We start from the raw sequence: 20,954 nt of genomic DNA, 5'->3' as shown, positions 1-20,954 counted from the left end.
TTCAAGTAGAGTAGTAGATTCAGAAAAGAGAATTGAGAATGTCACATCCAGACCTAGGTTCAAATACATGTGTATTTGAGTATCTGGTATTTAAAATTGTTTTCTGTGTATTTTTGTATTTTCAACTACACAGCCCAAAACAAGTACAGTACTTTTATTTCAGTATTTGAATGGTTATTTGTAAAAACCAAATAGCTTCCAATACCTGGGATTATATAGACATTTAGTCACATTGTATACCTTTGTACAAGCAGACATTGTTTAAATAGTGACACTTCAGTGATTTTGGACAGATCCACCGGAAAGCAAACACATCCATCCCCTCATCCTCCCATCCTTTCTATTTCCTCCGCCGCCCTACATCTTTTAACCCTTTCTATTTCCTCTGCCGCCCTACATCTTCTAACCCTTTCTATGTCCTCTGCCACCCTACATCTTCTAACCCTTTCTATTTACTCTGCCACCCTACATCTTTTAACACTTTATATTTCCTCTGCCATCCTACATCTTCTAACCCTTTCTATTTCCTCTGCCATCCTACATCTTCTAACCCTTTCTATTTCCTCTGCCATCCTACATCTTCTAACCCTTTCTATTTCCTCTGCCACCCTACATCTTCTAACCCTTTCTATTTCCACTGCCATCCTACATCTTCAAATCCTTTCTATTTCCTCTGTCACCCTACATATTCTAACCCTTTCTATTTCCACTGCCCTCCTACATCTTCTAACCCTTTCTATTTCCTCTGCCACCCTACATCTTTTAACCATTTCTATTTCCTCTGCCACCCTACATCTTCTAACCCTTTCTATTTCCTCTGTCACCCTACATATTCTAACCCTTTCTATTTCCACTGCCATCCTACATCTTCTAACCCTTTCTATTTCCTCTGCCACCCTACATCTTTTAACCATTTCTATTTCCTCTGCCACCCTACATATTCTAACCCTTTCTATTTCCACTGCCATCCTACATCTTCAAATCCTTTCTATTTCCTCTGCCACACTACATCTTCTAAACCTTTCTATTTCCTCTGCCACCCTACATCTTCTAACCCTTTCTATTTCCTCTGCCGCCCTACATCTTCTAACCCTTTCTATTACCTCTGCCACCCTAAATCTTTTAACCCTTTCTATTTCCTCTGCCGCCCTACATCTTCTAACCCTTTCTATTACCTCTGCCACCCTACATCTTCTAACCCTTTCTATTTCCTCTGCCACCCTACATCTTTTAACCCTTTCTATGTCCTCTGCCACACTAAATCTTTTAACCCTTTCTATTTCCTCTGCCATTCTACATCCTCCCTTCCTTTCTCTCATTCTTCTCCCACTCTACAATCTCTCAGGCGACACAGGCCCAGAAGTCACCATGGCCGCTCCCAGAGACCTGGTGACCTCGGAAGTGACGGCCAGGAGTTTCCGGGTGTCGTGGACCCACGCCCCTGGCACGGTGGAGAAGTACCGGGTGGTGTTCTACCCTGCCAGCGGCGGCCAGCCCGAGGAGAAGGTGGTGCAGGGCACAGTGGACACGGTGGTGCTCAACTACCTCCTCTCCCTGACTGAGTACCAGGTGGCCGTGTTCGCCATCTACGCCAGCTCAGCTAGCGAGGCCCTCCGAGGCAGCACTACCACATGTAAGTCTAGTTACAAAACTGAATCTCATCTAATTTAGTGGTGGCTAGAAGTTGATGAATGGCAATGAAATCCCCCCATGGATATCTGTGAATACTAAGTACACAATTGACCTTGTCTCAAAGTTAATGGGGATGGTGAGTAACCTACCGCTGTCAAGACTGACATACAGATGGAGGAGGAAGTAAGACAATTTACGACATCCAGTAAATCTGTAAAGGCTCTCACTTTTTGGCGCTTAAGTAGCCCGTATTGCGTTTAGGCCCACCATTTATGTATTTCTATAGACAGGTTAAGGGAGGGGCTATGGCCACTCTTGGTCAAACAGGTTAACAGGAATGGAGATTGCTTTGCTGTGTGAATTGTGAATTATGCCAAATTGTTTACAATTTTACCTTTGCTTTTCCTCTTAGTATGTTACGAAACTGAAAAGGGTTCTTCGTGGAACCCAAAAGGGTTATACCTGGAACCCAAAAAATATTTTTCAAAGGGTTCTCCTATGGGGACTGCTGATGAACCATTTTAGGTTCTAGATAGCACCTTTTTTTCTAAGAGTGTATATAAACTCAATCAAGGGAAGCTAGGACATGCTAAGGAGTCTGTAACCTTGAGGTAAGCGAGCAGGGTGTTGTATGTCTTTGTCCCTAGTGGAGACAGTATAGCCTACTCACCAAGGTCCAGGGAGAGCTCAGTTGGGACTCCGTAGTCGGCCAGCACAAGCAAGTTATTAGGTTCAAATGGGGACAAAGATAATAGTCTACAAAAGAAAAAACAAAAAGGCATGCCAACCTAAGGAAAAAGGATTCAGACACAAATGTGAAAACCCTGCCGGGTCAGGAGGCTACTTCCAATCAGCTTCTCAGCTAGGTAATCTCTCCCACCTGTGAGCAATCACTCCCTACTGGCACTCCGAGCACCTGGCCCTGCTGCTGCTGGGATATGAATAATGGACTGCTAGTGAAATGTACTGCTAGTGTAACTGTGTCCTAACCCACTTCCTACTGCTAACCCCTGATCAGCCGCACATCAGGACCTTAATTAGAGTACAATCAGCTGTCTTAGACAGAGCAAAGCTGGAGCAAATACCTGCAATGCAGTAGGTAATCATTTCACTCTTAGTCTGCACCTGTTGTTTACAAAGCATGTGACAAATAACATTTGATTTGATTTTAGCTCTCCATAAGGAGGGTTTTGCTAAACCTGGTCTACTGGTCTAAGTCAGGACCTTGTCTCAACCCTGTGTGAGCTGTGTGTGACCCAAATAAATAAAATGACTAGAACGGGCAAAGCCCCTCTGACCAATTTGACTGCACCCTCATTGGTACACTCAATATGACTAATATAGAATTGTAATCCTGAATGTTGACTTGAATGTTGATGGCTGTTGTAGTAATTCTATGGCGTGACCCCTGTATAACCCTTGTGTGTTACAGTGGCCCTACCCATGGTGAACAACCTGGAGCTGTTTGACATCACCCACAATAGCATGAGAGCCCGCTGGAGGGTCGCAGAGGGGGCTTCTGGCTACATGATCCTCTATGCTCCACTGACCGAGGGAGACGCCGCCGATGAGAAGGAGGTGAGAGAAAAAAGAGAGCAAAGGGAGGATAGAGAAAGGAGGATGAGAGGAATGAGCGAGAAGAGGAATGAGATGGTCAAATAAAGAAGGGGAAAATAGAGAAGGGGAAAAGACTGTCAGAAAGAAAAGGAAAGAAGAAGTATAATCCAAAGCACAGATGGAGAGAGAAAGAGAGACAAGAGGATTTAAGAAACGGAGTGGCTAAATTTAAATACAGAGGAAAATAAAGAAGTAGCAAGGGAGGGAATTTAGACTCAAAGCAAGGAAATGTTTAGAATACATTGTAACTAGTACAATGAAAGGGGGAGAGGGAGAGAGAAAATGAGGGCAAAGTCCTCTACCGCTCAAATTCCACCCATCCTGTTAGTGCTCATTAAAAAAGAACACTCCCTCCAGGCACAGTAATCAGTTCAGGTTCACAGTTTCACTTGCTCAGCCTGTTGGGGCACAACATGGCTTCCAGGGCTCTTTTCTCTTTTTCTCAAAGTGATGCTTGAAGTTTTTGTGCTAAATGTTACATCGACTGTTGTCAATTGATCCAGACAGGTTTTAAGTGCATATCTGGGTTGTTTAGTAACAATCTGCAGCCTCTATATAGAATAGCCTAAAACAAATGCAATCTTGGGGCAATATGGTTCATTCTGTAAAATGCAGGAAAAGGCACTTTTTTTTCACACCCTCGTGTATCACGTCTGGCTGGCTGGCTGCCACTTTATCTGGCGGTGTGACTGCCTTGCCCTTGTCTGTTTGATGGTTGATATTCTGTCTCTATCAACCCCCTGTATATATCTTGCTCCTTGCCAACCTCTCTGCGTACCTGTCTGTCACCTTGTCTAAGGTCTCTGATGACTGTTTGTGCAGGTGAAAGTGGCTGAGACTGTGAACGAAGTGGAACTGGAGAACCTGACTCCAGACACAGAGTACACAGTGACCGTGTACGCCATGTACGGAGAGGAGGCCAGTGACCCTATGACCAGTCAGGAGACCACGCGTGAGTAACCACCTCCTACACTCGTACGCATGCACGTGTACACACAGATTCACATACATTATGAATAAACAGACACATATACAGTACCAGTCAAAAGTTTGGACACTTGGCCTCCCGGGTGGCGCAGTGGTTAAGAGCGCTGTACTGCAGCACCAGTTGCGCCACCAGAGACTCTGGGTTCGCGCCCAGGCTCTGTCGTAACTGGCCGCGACCGGGAGGTCCGTGGGGCGACGCACAATTGGCATAGCATTGTCCGGGTTAGAGAGTGTTTGGCCGGTAGGGAAATCCTTGTCTCATCGCGCACCAGCGACTCCTGTGCCGGGCCGGGCGCAGTGCGCGCTAACCAAGGTTGCACAGTGTTTCCTACGACACGCGGCTGGGTTGGATGGCGCTGTGTTAAGAAGCAGTGCGGCTTGGTTGGGTTGTGTATCGGAGGACACATGACTTTCAACCTTTGTCTCTCCCGAGCCCGTACGGGAGCGACGAGACTAAACAATTGGATACCACGAAATTGGGGGGAAAAAGGGGTAACATTTTAATTAAAAAAACACACCCAAAAAATATGAACGTTTGGATACACTCAATTCAGGGGTTTTCTTTATTTGTACTATTTTCTACATTGTAGAATAGTAGTGAAGACATCACAACTATGAAATAACACATATGGAATCACATAGGAACCAAAAAAGTGTTAAACAAATCAAAATATATTTTATATTTGAGATTCTTCAAATAGCCACCCTTTGGCTTGATGACAGCTTTGCACACTCTTGGGATTCTTTCAACAAGCTTCATGAGGTGGTCACCTGGAATGTATTAAAAATGAATATGTGAACTTTCTTTCCTTCTTAATGCGTTTAAGCCAATCAGTTGTGTTTTGACAAGGTAGGGGTGGTATACAGAAGATAGCCCTATTTGGTCCATATTATGGGAAGAACAGCTCAAATAAGCAAAGAGAAAATACATTACTTTAAGACATGAAGGTCAGTCAATCCGGAACATTTCAAGAACTTTGAAAGTTTCTTCAACTGCAGTCGCAAAAAACCATCAAGCACTATGATTAAACTGGCTCTCATGAGGACCACCACAGGAAAGGAAGACACAGACTTACCTCTGCTGCAGTGGATAAGAAATTGCAGTCCAAATAAATGCTTCACAGGGTTCAAGTAACAGACATATCTCAACATCGTTTGTTCAGAGTAGACTGTGTGAATCAGGCCTTCAGGTTGAATTTCTGCAAAGAAACCATTACTAAAGGACACCAATAAGAAGAAGAGACTTGCTTGGGCCAAGAAACACGAGCAATGGACATTAGACTGGTGGAAATCTGTCCTTTGGTCTGATGAGTCCAAATTTGAGAGTTGGTGAACGGATGATCTCTGCTTGTGTAGTTCCCACCGTGAAGCATGGAGGAGGACGTGTGATGGTGTGGGGGTGCTTTGCTGGTGACACTGTTGGTGACTTATTTAGAATTCAAGGCACACTTAACCAACATGTCTACCACAGCTTTCTGCAGCCATACGCCATCCCATCTGGTTTGCTTTTAGTGGGACTGTCATTTGTTTTTCAACAGGACAATGACCCAACACACCACCAGGCTGTGTACGGGCTATTTGACCAAGAAGGAGAGTGATGGAGTGCTGCATGAGATGACCTGGCCTCCACAATCACCCAACCTCAACCCAATTGAGATGGTTTGGGATGAGTTGGACCGCAGAGTGAAGGAAAAGCAGCCAAAAGGTGCACGCCGTATGTGGCAACTACTTCAAGACTGTTGGAAAAGCATAACAGATGAAGCTGGTTGAGAGAATGCCAAGAGTGTGCAAAGCTGTCATCAAGGCAAAGGGTGGCTACTTTGAAGAATCTCAAATATAACACTTTTTTGGTTACTACACAATTCCATGTGTGTTATTTCATAGATTTGATGTCTTCACTATTCTACAATGTATGTATTAAATACTTAAAAACCCTGGAATGAGAAAGTGTGTCCATACTTTTTACTGGTAAAACAGTTGCGGTGCTTGTAGATAAAGCTGTCACAATAATTGTAAATCTCTATCAGAAAATGGGATGCATATTTACTGGGATACTTACTGTAGCATGAGATACTTACTGTAGGTATTTAGATGTTTTGTTAGCCATCAGGCCTAGTGAATTTGCATACTTCTGCCTGCATCTTGATGTCAAGCCCTGGCAAGCTTTAGAGCAAGACCTAACAAACAGGCTGACAAAACGGCGTTTGTGCTAATTTTGTGTTTCAGAGCTATTACGGTTGCATCAATTTAGTGTTGACGTTGACCAACTGTCAGTCACCACCTTGCTAGTTAATGTGTTATTGTCCTTCTTTGAGCGCTTCTAAGGGCGGTGTCACGACATGTTTTGTAGATATACAGAGGCTTGAAAACAGTTCAGAAAGTAGTTGTCCTGTTTTAAGGGAACAGGACAGTGCCTTAAAAAGAAACAGTTCACTCCTGAATTAAACTTTTTTGGATGTGGTGTAGATCCAGCCTATTTATCTCCACCCCAAAAGAATGGGAAAGATAAACACTGTCTACAAATGCTGCTAGTATGTCCAGTTCATTTGGAATGGAGGTATGTAACATGATCTAAATAACAGATTGTGTGTTTTCAACTCATCTCAACATTAGACCACTTAGGACATCTGTAAACATTTGACAAACAGATGTTTTGGAGTGATCTGTCACATTTAATAAATGACAGCATTGGAGTATAGTAGGAATAGATCCTTGCCAAACTTTAATACCCTCCTCTCCAACTTTTTTTTATTTACAATTCCCTCATGAACCCAGTCCACCTTCACTGCATCCTTTTCATGCTCCCTGCGTCTAAAGCTAAACGCTGACCCTCATTTAAATTGAAGAGAATAATCCGCAGCAAGAAAGAACAGGAGTAATTTTAAGCAGGACTTCTAGCCCTACCTAAAGGTCCTTGTTAAATTCTAACTCTGCCAGAGAATGTACTTTGTCCGCAAAAGGCCATTCTCCTGCCCCAACTCTCAATCAAAAAGAGTCACTCGTGTCATGCACCTGTGGGAGGGTGACTCAGGTTATTGTGTTTAATTACAACTATATTAGGGTTGACCCGTGTTCCTGTTCTCTACCCCCCCCTCATCTCCCAGTACCCCTGACCCCGGCGCGGAACCTGCGCTTCTCCGACGTCGACCACAGCTCGGCCAGGCTCACCTGGGAGGCGACGTCCAAGAAGGCCAACGGCTATCGCATCATGTACGTCAAGACAAACGGAGTGCAGACCAATGAGGTGAGAGCTCACGGCACTTGGCCAATAAATCAGCTGGACTTTAAACCCATGAATAGATCATGTTAATGTTGCGGACTTTCCCGCTAAAGAAATAACTTTTCGAAGACTGATTTATAGAAAAGTAGGCATCACTGGAATGGATACCAAATTTATAAGATGAGTTAAATAAAATATATATACTGTTTTATTGTCACATAGAGGGACTCACACTGACCGTTAACCCTGACCTCTCTCTTCCGTGGCTATAGATGGATGTGGGCCGCATCACCACCCTGTTGCTAAGGAACCTGACATCATTGACAGAGTACACGGTGGCCATCTTTGCTATCTATGACGAGGGCCAGGCAGAGCCCCTTACTGACAGCTTCACCACTAGTAAGACTGTCTCTACCCATATAAGCAATGCTATTGGCAGCTCTTGGCTTTCAACAACAGCCTTTATAATACAAAAAAAGGCTTTAAATGCTGTGGCTTGTAGAAAGTGCCATAGAAATATAATTAATAGAACGGACATTCCCATTCAATTCAACGTTCCGTGATGGGTGGGCATTCTATTTCTATGGAAAGTGCTAACAAATGATCTAGCTGTATTTGAAAATGAAACACTGATGTAAGTGAACAGTTTCTTACATGTGATAAAGTGTATCTAAAAGTGAGTTCAGACTGTGAATATGACCACTCATATGCAAAGTGAAGTGGAGCTCTCCTTCCACTATTTTGAGGCATCTTTACCCTTTGTGTGTAATCCAGATACAGTCCCAGAGCCTCTGAACCTAAAGACCAGTGAAGTCTCCACAGAGAGCTTCAGGGTCTCCTGGGAACACTCAGCCCAAGACGTGGTCCTCTACAGACTCACCTGGACCCCAACCAGAGGAGGAGACACTAAAGAGGTCTGTGTCTGATTGCTGTTGGTTAGTTGAATGGATGGATAGTTCTCTGTCTGTGTGTCTGTGTATCTGTGTAACGGCCGTTGGTGGAAGAAGGTGAGGACCAAGATGCAGCGTGGTACGTGTTCATATTTATTAAATAGAACTGAACACTAAATACAAAGTAACAAAAGAGAACAACCGAAACAGCTCCGTCAGGTGAAAAACACACTAAACAGAAAACAACTACCCACAAACACAGGTGGGAACAGGCTACCTAAGTATGGTTCTCAATCAGAGACAACGATAGACAGCTGCCTCTGATTGGGGACCATACCAGGCCAAACACAGAAATACAAAACATGCAACAAAACATAGAATGCCCACCCCAACTCACGCCCTGACCAAACCTAAATAGAGACATAAAAAGGAACTAAGGTCAGGACGTGACAGTCTGTCAGTGCAGTTAGTGTCTCACATCAGCTAAAGAATCTCTGACGGCTAATGAATTGCGTCTGCTAGCGGATTTTCTGCTACGTGATTTCTCCCACACTGCTCGGCATACTTTCTATCACACCCCTGAGTGTTTAAACACCTCACACACATGGTTACGGGCTTAAAAAAAGAAGACACCTGCACCATGTCAGATATAGAGTATAAAAAAATCTTCTTTATTAACTTTGAAATTAAGAAAACGATTAATAACATTCCACCCATGTGGCCACAGATGGCGCTTTTGGTCATTGACCGCAGGAATGGGCTACAGTGCTATTTTGAAGCCCTTTTGATGACTGTAGAATTCCAGTCCATTCGGTTGCAGCGAAATATCTGACATTTTTGACTCAACTTCTCACTACATCCCCCCTTCCCTCCATCCCTCCCCCTCTCTCCATCTCTACCTCCCTCCCTCTCTTTCCATGGTGAAGATGCTAGTGAATGGTAACAGGAACAGCCACCTGCTGACTGGACTGAGGCCCATCACTGAGTACGAAGTCTCTCTGATTGCTGTCTTTAGAAACGAGGAGGAAAGCGACGCCGTGACCCTCACAGAGTCAACAGGTAATTAAGGGAAACTCCACTCCAATCAGGGTTAATTGAACATTGGGGATTGCATTGATTATTGCATTGATTTAGTGTTGCCACTGTGCTACTGCTTGCTCTTTGTTAAAATCGTGCATGTCCACAACACAACTTTTTTACCCATGTGTTGTATGTTTGCTACAAGGCATTGTTCATTGAGATTAGTCTTGAGAAACACCTTTGTGCTGAAACATTGACATTAAAGTCAAAACTACACTACATGACCAAAAGTATGTGGACACCTGCTTGTCGAACATCTCATTCCAACATCATGGGCATTAATATGGAGTAGGTCCCCCCTTTGCTGCTATAACAGTCTCCACTCTTCTGGGAAGGCTTTCCACTAGATGTTGGAACATTGCTGCGGGGATTTGCTTCCATTCAGCCACAAGAGCATTAGTGAGGTCGGGCACTGATGTTAGGCGATTAGGCCTGGCTTGCACTCGGTGTTCCAATTCATCCCAAAGGTGTTCGATGGGGTTGAGGTCAGGGCTCTGTGCAGGCCAGTCAAGTTCGGGGAGCATTGTCATGCTGAAACAGGAAAGGGCCTTCCCCAAACTATTGCCACAAAGTTGTAGGTACAGAATCGTCAAGAAGATCATTGAAACCCATTTCACGAAGCTCCCAATGAAGACTTCTTGTGCTGACGTTGCTTCCAGAGCCAGTTTGGACCTCGGTAGTGAGTGATGCAACCGAGGACAGACAATTTTTGCAATGCACTTCTGTGAGCTTGTGTGGCCTACCACTTCACAGTTGTTGCTTCTAGATGTTTCCACTTCACAATAACAGCACTTACAGTTGACTGGGGCAGCTCTAGCAGGGCAACAATTTGAAGAACTGACTTGTTGGAAAGGTAGCATCCTATGACGGTGCCACGTTGAAAATCACTGAGCTCTTTAGTAAGGCTATTCTACTGCCAATGTTTGTCTATGGAGATTGTACGGCTGTGTAATTTTATACACCTGTCAGCAACAGATGTGGATGAAAAAGCCAAATCCACTCATTTGAAGGGGGTGTTCACATACTTTTGTATATATAGTGTATATCTCCTCTAATTCTTCTTCTGAAATGCTCACTATACAAATCAAAATGTATTCATTAATTGATTGATTTATTGATTGACCCGACCAATGTATCTGTTTTTCAGTGGCAAGAACAACTACTACCACAAAAGCTACTACAACCACAACTACCACACGAGCTACCACCACAGCAGGTAAACTAGATATTTTTCTCGGTCATGTACTGTATCGATTTTTCTAAAGTTAATTTTGTGAGCTTTTAATAGTAATTTCCTCAACTTGTCCTGTTGTTTATAATAGTGATAGTAATGTATCATAGTGATAATGGATTGCATTTATATAGTGCTTTTCACTTGGTTTGAAATTGCAATTCACCTCATCCTTCATCAATGGAAAGAGTTTACTTCCAAAACGCTATATCCCCCCCAAAAAATCTTCATTTGTGTTTTTTCATTAGAAATGATTCCTTATGGGTTCCTTCATGTGTCGGTGAAATATACATTTTCTCCGATTTTTTTATTAATAGATTTGAGAAAATGTGTTGTTTTGCAAGACGCTGTACATCCATTGATAGGCTGGTATGGAACGTATGGATCCTGTATATTTGACTGTGATATGTGGTTGTCTCACCTAGCTATCTTAAGACAAATGCACTTACTGTAAGTCACACTGGATAAGAGCATCTGATAACTGACTAAAATGTCAAATGTAAATGTTTTACATACAGATCTCATATTACTGAATATATTTTATTTAAAAAAAAAAAAAATATATATATATATATATATATATATATATATATATATATTTTATTTTAAAAAAAATATATATATATGTTGGTGTCACGAATGTATCATTTGTACAGTTTTTTTTATGACAAATGTAGTTATTTGACTGTGTAAAACCTAGCAGTGCTAATTATTTCTCTGAGATTGAGGCGGAAATATAGCGTTTAAAAAAAAAATATTTGTCTCTGAAATTAAACCATGAATTAATAGATTTGAAACACATCTGTCATTGAACAACCCCATGCCATGATTAGATAGGGAAAAAATACACCAATCTCTTTAATATTTTATTTAAACAATAAAAGCAACTTTACCAACATTTGTGAAAATGGATATGTAGTTTTGGATTGAAACTCTTCATCCTGTATGTAGCTATGATCTCATCAGGATCCCTGTGTTTGTGTGCCCTCTCTTTCTGCACTGTTGCATCATTAGTCTATTAATATTGTGTTTATTCAAATGTATGCATGCAACCACACAGTCTGCATAGTAAAACCACCTGGTGTCTCTATCCTATCTCCATTTTCCACCTCCCTTTCTCAACTCATCCTCGCTTCCCTTTTTCTCCCTCCCTCCACCCTCACTACCCTCTTTTTCTACCTTCCTCCAACCTCCTGTACCCTCTCCCTCCTTTCCTCCATGCCGCCTTCCCTCTACCCTTCTCCCCCCCTCCCTCTCCCAGTTGTGCATCTGGGTGCGAGGAACCTCCTGCTTAGTGATCACACCACCTACAGCATGGAGGTGTCCTGGGAGCTGCAGGACCGCAATGTGCGTCAGTACCGCGTCGCCTATGTCACCGCCAGGGGCGATCGTGCCGAGGAGACGGTAAGATGCAGACAGAGGAGACGTTGTCTGTTAGTACCCCCCCCCACCCCACCCCACCACACACACACACACACACACACACACACACACAAACACAAACACTTCCATAAACACTTCCTAGAGATTGGGGTTGTATGGTAGTCTTTATGCCAGATGCCTAGTGATATAGTGTTTAATCAGATTCCTTATCTATTGATATCAGAATATTGTAGTCCGGTGAGAATGTAGTCGATAAGTATTACTTATCTGTTGGATGAACCTTGCTGATTTTGTGATGCGGTGTCCCAAGCCAATGTTACAGCCTCATTGAAAGATAATAATAGAAAACAATACAATGAAATCGTGTCTTCAAATAGGATTTCAATGACAAAACAACAATTCATTCCTGGTCCAATGCTATAGTACAGGAAAACTCGGAAAAGTCGCTGAAGCCTTGCATTTGGTTTCTCAAATCACCGGCAACTTCCAGCACCACATAGCCTGAACAACTCCTATCCAATCACAGTTCACTAAAGGCCAGCCCAGCAGTAGAAGCAGTAGAGTGGAACCCACAGCTCTACTCTGTAGCAAAGGCAATGCGATTGATAGTTTGCATTCTTCACAGATACTTCATTCCAAACTAGATTGAACCGCCCAAATTATAAATAGTTTATGAGGGAGCGCCCGCATAATAAAAATAATCTAATTTGGCAACTGCGGTGGCATTGGGACTCGGCCATTCGGGTCGCACTCCGTCCTGCGGTCCCCCCCTTCGAAAAAGCTAACTGCTATTTTCATCACGTTTGCCTGAAATTGATTTGTCAAGCTCGCCGCTCGCCGCTTGTCATGGCTGTGAAACTTTTTGGGACGGAGGCAAGGCTAGACCGCACACGCTCGGAATGCAAACAGGAATGAGAGGAGGAATGGAGAGTGGATGAGAGAGAGACAGAGAAAAAGAAGATGCCTGGGAGAGAGAGAGAGAGAGAGAGGGAAGAGGAGGAGTGGCTTTAGTCCAGAAATGACAAACATTCTAGGTGATTCTGAAATTAGACAGCCTGCATTACGAATTCACAGTGTTCACATGTCGAGTTATGCACTGTGCAATACATTACTCAATTAACTTCTATAGCCTAACTCCTGAAAGTTTAAAAGTATATTTTTTAAACTATTTTTCCAATTAAATTTACTGATATCAGTGTCTAGGTAGTCTATACCTTCATTTCAAATTCAATGTCTATTTATAATTAAAATTGTACATAAATTGGGGGCAAAGTACCCCAAAAAACATACTTGTTTTCTTTTGTAGCAAGGCAAGCGTAGCATTATTTGTGATTTCTAACTTCATGTACATTTCTATGCCTGTTAGTACCCCCTATATGACTTTGCAATGAATTGCTGTTTAAATCTATATTCCTGTCAGCTATTAGATGTGGATATGAATTAATAATTGTTTAATTCATGTTTATTATGTACATACAAAGATTAATACGCAACCAGAGCCAGTATGATTCTAATTCTAGTTTTCTGCTCAAGTGTAGACCTGACATGTTCTTAACTATTTGGGGGAGGTATTCTTTCTTGTTATTCACTGATTGCCTAAAAGTCCTAGACTAGAGTTTCTCCTAGATACAGTATTAACTTAATCTCGTGTCTGCTCAATTTTGTTTCATGGCCTTAATCATTCAATTCAATCAGTCATTTGCTGAATGGTTTTCTCCAATACAGCATGTTCATTCACTCACTATCACACGTTATTGCACATGACGTAAGGACATGAAGATTCCCTTAACATACAAAAGATGTGAAAACAGAAATCAGATCAGTTGATCTTTCTGTTATCACTAAAAACAAAGCCATCACAGAGCTCCTATTAGCTCGCCTGGTCCCAGACTTCACCTCTACATGTCATGCCAAACAATGACCATAGTTTGGGAGTTGGAAAGACAGCACAGACATGTCTGGTGCAAGGCTACCTACTAGCTTCATCTGTTCCTCTGATGCAACTCCAGTACATTTAATCACCAGTCACATCGACCCAGCATGTCCCTTAACCGGCCTCCACTCCAGACAATACCAGAACCTAGTCCTAGTATCGTGATTTGCAGTTGTGTGTGTATCTGTGTTCTAGAAAATGGTCCCCGGTGGTCAGAACAGTCTGCTGCTGCAGCCACTGCTGTCTGACACGGAGTACAAGGTGACGGTCACCCCAGTCTACACTGACGGAGATGGCCCCGGTGTCAGCCGCATGGGACGCACCTGTAAGTCTGTCTGCATGACCTTCTCTCCGTGGTGACATTTTAGTGACAGGCTCGGACTCTGAGATATGTGTTCTGTTCTCTTCGGCACAATGGAAGCCTCTGTGCTTCTGTATTCTTCTGTCATGTAGAATATGGAACTTTAAAGACCCAGCAGGTACAACTGCTCAAATCATGTTGAATGGTTGTAATGACCGTTTCAACCAGTGTTGCACATGGGGAATGAGTTAGTTAAGTAGTTCATGAACCCTCACCGTAGGTGAGATAACCATGCTCTGTATATCATTGACACATACTGAATAATCCAATGGAAGCTCTTCACCTCTACATCAGGGAGCCCTCGTAGGCTTAAATAAACTGTTGATTTGACAGGAGATGGTAATTCCTCCTGTGGAGGTTTTCAGAAGCTTAGCAAAATCATTTTTATGGATTTCACATTTACATTCTTCCTCAAATGCAAACATGAGTAGTTGCTTTTTATTTTCCCTGCTCTGAAAATGACAGTCCCCTTTAAGAATGAAAAATTAGGCTAATCCCTCAAACGACGTGTCACATTGGTTGTGTGTGTGATTTGTATTGTATGGAACAGGTCTGGACAAGTTCTGCTAACACTACTGAATCCAGTTGTAATTCAGTCCAACGCTGTGAGGCTGTGACTCAAAGTTAGTCATCTAAAAGCCCATCAGATGTGTATTGGGTTTAGAACTGCCAACGTGCTTCTCTTTTTAGGACAGGAGACTGAGTGACTCATATGTACACAGAGTTTCTCATCTACAATTCATTACTGTACTTGATGAAAATGTACCTTTTCTCTGAGTGTGTTCTGTTCTCTCTTTCTGTCCATCGCTCACTCGCACTATGCCTTTATCTCTCTCTATCCGTCTGTCTGTCTCTCTTTCTTTTTTCCTCTAATTCCTTCTCTATATCTATCTGTCTCATGTCTCCATACTTTCCCCCCCTCTATCCATCTCTAATTTCATTCTCTCTTTCCCTTGCTCTTTCATTCATCCTGCAGTGCCACTGTCTGCTCCTAGGAACCTGAGAGTGTCGGAGGAATGGTACAACCGCTTCCGTATCACCTGGGACACTCCCCCATCCCCAACTATGGGCTACAGGGTCGTCTACAAACCCATCTCTGGTACACACACACACACACACACACACACACACACAGTACTGCTTATTTCAAAGATAGCCCATCTAACCCACAAAAACCCTACAACACACATCAATGCTGCATATAAAACAAATATATCATACTACTACTACTACTACTACAACTCTTACTACTACTACTACTCTTACAACTACTACTACTCTTACAACTACTACAACTACTACTCTTACAACAACTACTACTACTACAACTACTACTCTTACAACTACTACTACTACTACTACTACTACTACTACTACTCTTACAACTACTACTACTACCACTACTACTACTACTCTTACAACTAAAGGTACAGCTACTACTACTACTACTACTCTTACAACTACTACTACTACTACTACAACTACTACTCTTACAGCTACTACTGCTACTACTACTACTACTACAAATTACAATGAATTACAATTACTACTAGTACTGCTACTAATACTAATACAACCATTACTATTGCTGATATTAATACCGATACTAATACTACTAATACTACTACTACTCCCACTACTACTACTAATGCCAATACTACTAATACTACACACACAAACACATGTTGTGAAAGTGCATGAACCCTCATTCAATATATTGTGTTAACTACAAAGGATGATATTCTGGGCCACCTCCTACGCTTGTGATCCCACTCATATGTGATCTGGTCAGTTCATCACCTTCTAAGCACGAAATGTTTAGTAAAAGAGAAATTCCTACCACCCTATTTATATATCTGCTAGAGGGAAAAATCGCCTTGACACAAAACACGTTTATAACATTCCACACAATGATGTCTAAAGCTGTTTTCTGACTGACAACCCACTACTCAAACTCCAATTCACACTTAATACAATGCGGTATTCATGAAATTCTAGCAATCACAGTCAGCTGCAAAAAATCAATAACGTCTTAAATGCTCCTTAGGCGAGAGTAGCCTTTGAATTCTGCAAGCAGTGTGCTGTAGTATGTGTGGTGGTGAATGTGAGCTCTTTCTCACACACACACACACACACACACCAAACCCTCTCTTTTTCACAGCTCCGGGACCTGCTCTGGAGACCTTTGTGGGCGAGGACGTGAACACCATGCTGATCCTGAACCTGATGAGCGGTACAGAGTACGGCGTCAGGGTCATCGCCTCCTACACCACCGGCTCCAGCGAGGCCCTCACTGGCAAGGCCAGGACACGTGAGTAGACTATCAGCAGCCCCAGGTAGAATGGGACTCGAGAATGGATATATGTTAATTAATCGATTATTCAACACAACACCTCCAAGTAGAGCAGGACTCCAGAATGGATACTGTGTATACTGTGACTGCATAATTACTTACTTATCCCCTTTGTGCATAACAAACTTAATTAATTTATTAAACACTTTCTGGTCACATTGATCACTGTCAAGGTGATTGGGGCACAATGTTTGTCAAATACACTTCCGTTATTCATCATCCTCTTTCCAGGTTGGCCCCTCTACATTTTCCAGACGCTCTTATCCATAGCGACTTATAGGAAGGAGTTCAGTGCCTTGCTCAAGGGAACATCAACAGATTTTTCATCTAGTTGGCTCGGGGATTCAAACTGGCAACTTTTCTGGCGTTGCTGGCCCAACGTTGTTAACCACTAGGCTACCTGCCTCCCTCTCTAATTTGAATCCCCAACTTTCCCAGCAAGCATAGTTTGGATCAAATGTAGGTCAACTGGTGCTGTCTGAGATTGAATCAGTGCGAATTATTGAGTAGCACAGCTTCACTCCATCGGAGACTGCAGCCACCACAATGATATCAAGTGGTCAGGCAGGCGTGCCTAATGTAGTACCAGTGTCAGCAACCCAGCACTGTAACGGAGATCATTGTCTTATTAGGGCTGGCAGCTCCCAGATAATCAGATTGGAAGGGGGAGTGGAAACTAGAGACTCGCATTCGTTTGCACATAACTACGATATCACCTTGTGCATGATAATTAAGTAAAGCACGCTTGGGTAGAGAGTGATTTGAAGGGCATAGATAGAGATATAGCAATCAGGATAGGGGTGTCTCTTGGGTGGAGTTTGATGCCTGACTGACACAGAGTGAGCATGTTAATGAACCCTGCACTACAGTAAGAAACAATGGGGATAGCTCAATGTCATGTTCAAGATCTCCTTGTTTTACAGTCATTTATGTGTATAGTTACTTTGTGAAAGTCAATGAATTGTTGTATTGTATGTTAAGAATTATGTAACAGTCTACTTGTGTAAACGTTAATTAATTTATTCATATGCATTGGGAAATGTGCATGTTCCAAGATATGCCGATTTAGATTATTTACCGAACAGTTGTGAGTAAATTCGTTTCCGTGACTCTGAATACAAAATATGGACATCATTTACTCCAAGCTCCCCAAAATAAATGGAGTTTATTTACAAAACGCTATATCCACCAATTTTTCACTTTTGTGTTTTTAATCAGAAATTATTGCTTATGGATACTTTCATGCGTGGGTAAAATATTACTCTTCTCAGATGTTTTATTGATACAGTGCCTTGCGAAAGTATTCGGCCCCCTTGAACTTTGCGACCTTTTGCCACATTTCAGGCTTCAAACATAAAGATATAAAACTGTATTTTTTTGTGAAGAATCAACAACAAGTGGGACACAATCATGAAGTGGAACGACATTTATTAGATATTTCAAACTTTTTTAACAAATCAAAAACTGAAAAATTGGGCGTGCAAAATTATTCAGCCCCCTTAAGTTAATACTTTGTAGCGCCACCTTTTGCTGCGATTACAGCTGTAAGTCGCTTGGGGTATGTCTCGATCAGTTTTGCACATGGAGATACTGAATTTTTCCCCCATTCCTCCTTGCAAAACACCTCGAGCTCAGTGAGGTTGGATGGAGAGCATTTGTGAACAGCAGTTTTCAGTTCTTTCCACAGATTCTCGATTGGATTCAGGTCTGGACTTTGACTTGGCCATTCTAACACCTGGATATGTTTATTATTGAACCATTCCATTGTAGATTTTGCTTTATGTTTTGGATCATTGTCTTGTTGGAAGACAAATCTCCGTCCCAGTCTCAGGTCTTTTGCAGACTCCATCAGGTTTTCTTCCAGAATGGTCCTGTATTTGGCTCCATCCATCTTCCCATCAATTTTAACCATCTTCCCTGTCCCTGCTGAAGAAAAGCAGGCCCAAACCATGATGCTGCCACCACCATGTTTGACAGTGGGGATGGTGTGTTCAGCTGTGTTGCTTTTACGCCAAACATAACGTTTTGCATTGTTGCCAAAAAGTTCAATTTTGGTTTCATCTGACCAGAGCACCTTCTTCCACATGTTTGGTGTGTCTCCTAGGTGGCTTGTGGCAAACTTTAAACTATACTTTTTATGGATATCTTTAAGAAATGGCTTTCTTCTTGCCACTCTTCCATAAAGGCCAGATTTGTGCAATATACAACTGATTGTTGTCCTATGGACAGAGTCTCCCACCTCAGCTGTAGATCTCTGCAGTTCATCCAGAGTGATCATGGGCCTCTTGGCTGCATCTCTGATCAGTCTTCTCCTTGTATGAGCTGAAAGTTTAGAGGGACGGCCAGGTCTTGGTAGATTTGCAGTGGTCTGATACTCCTTCCATTTCAATATTATCGCTTGCACAGTGTTCCTTGGGATGTTTAAAGCTTGGGAAATCTTTTTGTATCCAAATCCGGCTTTAAACTTCTTCACAACAGTATCTCGGACCTGCCTAGTGTGTTCCTTGTTCTTCATGTTGCTCTCTGCGCTCTTAACGGACCTCTGAGACTATCACAGTGCAGGTGCATTTATACGGAGATTTGATTACACACAGGTGGATTGTATTTATCATCATTAGTCATTTAGGTCAACATTGGATCATTCAGAGATCCTCACTGAACTTCTGGAGAGAGTTTGCTGCACTGAAAGTAAAGGGGCTGAATCATTTTGCACGCCCAATTTTTCAGTTTTTGATTTGTTAAAAAAGTTTGAAATATCTAATAAATGTCGTTCCACTTCATGATTGTGTCCCACTTGTTGTTGATTCTTCACAAAAAAATACAGTTTTATATCTTTATGTTTGAAGCCTGAAATGTGGCAAAAGGTCGCAAAGTTCAAGGGGGCCGAATACTTTCGCAAGGCACTGTATATTTTAGAATGTTTTATTTAGCAAAATGCTATTTAGCCATTGTTTAGCTGGAATGGAATATCCGTATCATGTATATTTGACTGTGATACTGTATGTGGTTGTCTTACCTAGCTATCTTAAGATGAATGCACTTACTGTATGTCTGGATAAGAGCATCTGCTAAATGACTAAAATGTCAAATGTAAATGTTTTACATACAGATCTCATAATACTTATTGAATTTATTAAAAAAATATACGGTATGTTGCAGTATAGCACAACAATCTACTGAATACTGATCCATAGACATTCTTTTCAGTCTTAGTCCTGTTGTGAAATGGCTTCCAGTATGATGGGTCTGCTCACCTTATTTTTTTGTTTTTTTAAATGTAACCTTATTTAACTAGGCAAGTCAGTTAAGAACAAATTCTTATTTACAATGACAATCCTGGACAGCACTGGGCCAATTGTGCACCGCCCTAAGGGACTCCCAATCATGATGCAGCCTGGATTTAAATAAAATATATATATTTTATTTAACTAGGCGAATCAGTTAAGAACAAATTCTTATTTTCAATGACGGCCTAGTGACGGAACAGTGGGTTAACTGCCTGTTCAGGGGCAGAACGACAGCTCGGGGGTTTGAACTTGCAACCTTCCGGTTACTAGTCCAATGCTCTAACCACTAGGCTACCCTGCCGCCCAGGGACTGCAGTGACGCCTCATGCCTTAAACCGCTGCGCCACTACGCAAGCCCAATGTTTCCAATGTGATGAGTTGGATCTATAGTGATAATGTGCCTGTCTCTCTGTCACAGTATACCTGGGAGTGACCAATCTGAACACCTACCAGGTGAGGATGAACAGCATGTGTGCCCAGTGGAGTTCCCACCGCCACGCCACTCTGTACCGTGTGGTCATCGAGTCGCTGCTCAGTGAGTGCCCAGCACCACACAACCACATACACACATACACACATCAATTTGCCCTGTTCCATTTGAACCAATAACCGTTTTTTTTACAGTATTGAGCTTACTATAAGCAAGTCATTTGTCATGGCAGCACAATATCCACACCCTCTCCTTGACAGTATGCCCTTACTTTTGTGTGTAGACGTACACTGTACAGTACACTATATGCAACCAAATCCACATTGGTATTCCCCACACACTGACACAGCCACTCTAGTGGAAGGAGGTGATTACCATGCGGCCACACGTCTCCATGTGGATAAGGCTGTCAGCTCCCCCCTAGAATCCACATGTGATCCCGGTCAGGAATTATGCTCCTGGCAGGGAATCTCGGTTGGGACACGGAAACCTGCAGGGAGAAAGATTCACTTGTAATACCGACAGGGATTTCACACTTCCCTAGCAGAAC

At 42.4% G+C, this 20,954-nt stretch overlaps 1 protein-coding gene across 4 annotated transcripts in view; it reads left to right on the top strand.

The window, feature by feature from the left end:
• col14a1b (collagen, type XIV, alpha 1b) overlaps positions 1-20,954 on the top strand; it is a 92,281-nt gene that overhangs the window by 29,685 nt on the left and 41,642 nt on the right. For all 4 annotated transcript variants that reach the window (XM_021572039.3, XM_021572040.3, XM_021572042.3 and 1 more), the window contains 13 exons: positions 1,346-1,633; positions 3,065-3,210; positions 4,072-4,201; positions 7,341-7,480; positions 7,729-7,855; positions 8,231-8,370; positions 9,273-9,405; positions 10,574-10,642; positions 11,919-12,061; positions 14,169-14,298; positions 15,311-15,433; positions 16,496-16,645; positions 20,393-20,509. In XM_021572039.3, coding sequence (XP_021427714.3) covers positions 1,346-1,633; positions 3,065-3,210; positions 4,072-4,201; positions 7,341-7,480; positions 7,729-7,855; positions 8,231-8,370; positions 9,273-9,405; positions 10,574-10,642; positions 11,919-12,061; positions 14,169-14,298; positions 15,311-15,433; positions 16,496-16,645; positions 20,393-20,509 — 1,836 coding nt within the window. The remainder of the gene's footprint in view (positions 1-1,345; positions 1,634-3,064; positions 3,211-4,071; positions 4,202-7,340; positions 7,481-7,728; positions 7,856-8,230; positions 8,371-9,272; positions 9,406-10,573; positions 10,643-11,918; positions 12,062-14,168; positions 14,299-15,310; positions 15,434-16,495; positions 16,646-20,392; positions 20,510-20,954) is intronic.

Source organism: Oncorhynchus mykiss, chromosome 18 (genome assembly GCF_057628025.1).
Source record: "Oncorhynchus mykiss isolate SJ-2025 chromosome 18, ASM5762802v1, whole genome shotgun sequence".
NCBI lineage: Eukaryota > Metazoa > Chordata > Actinopteri > Salmoniformes > Salmonidae > Oncorhynchus > Oncorhynchus mykiss.
This window is presented reverse-complemented; position numbering and strand designations above follow the sequence as displayed.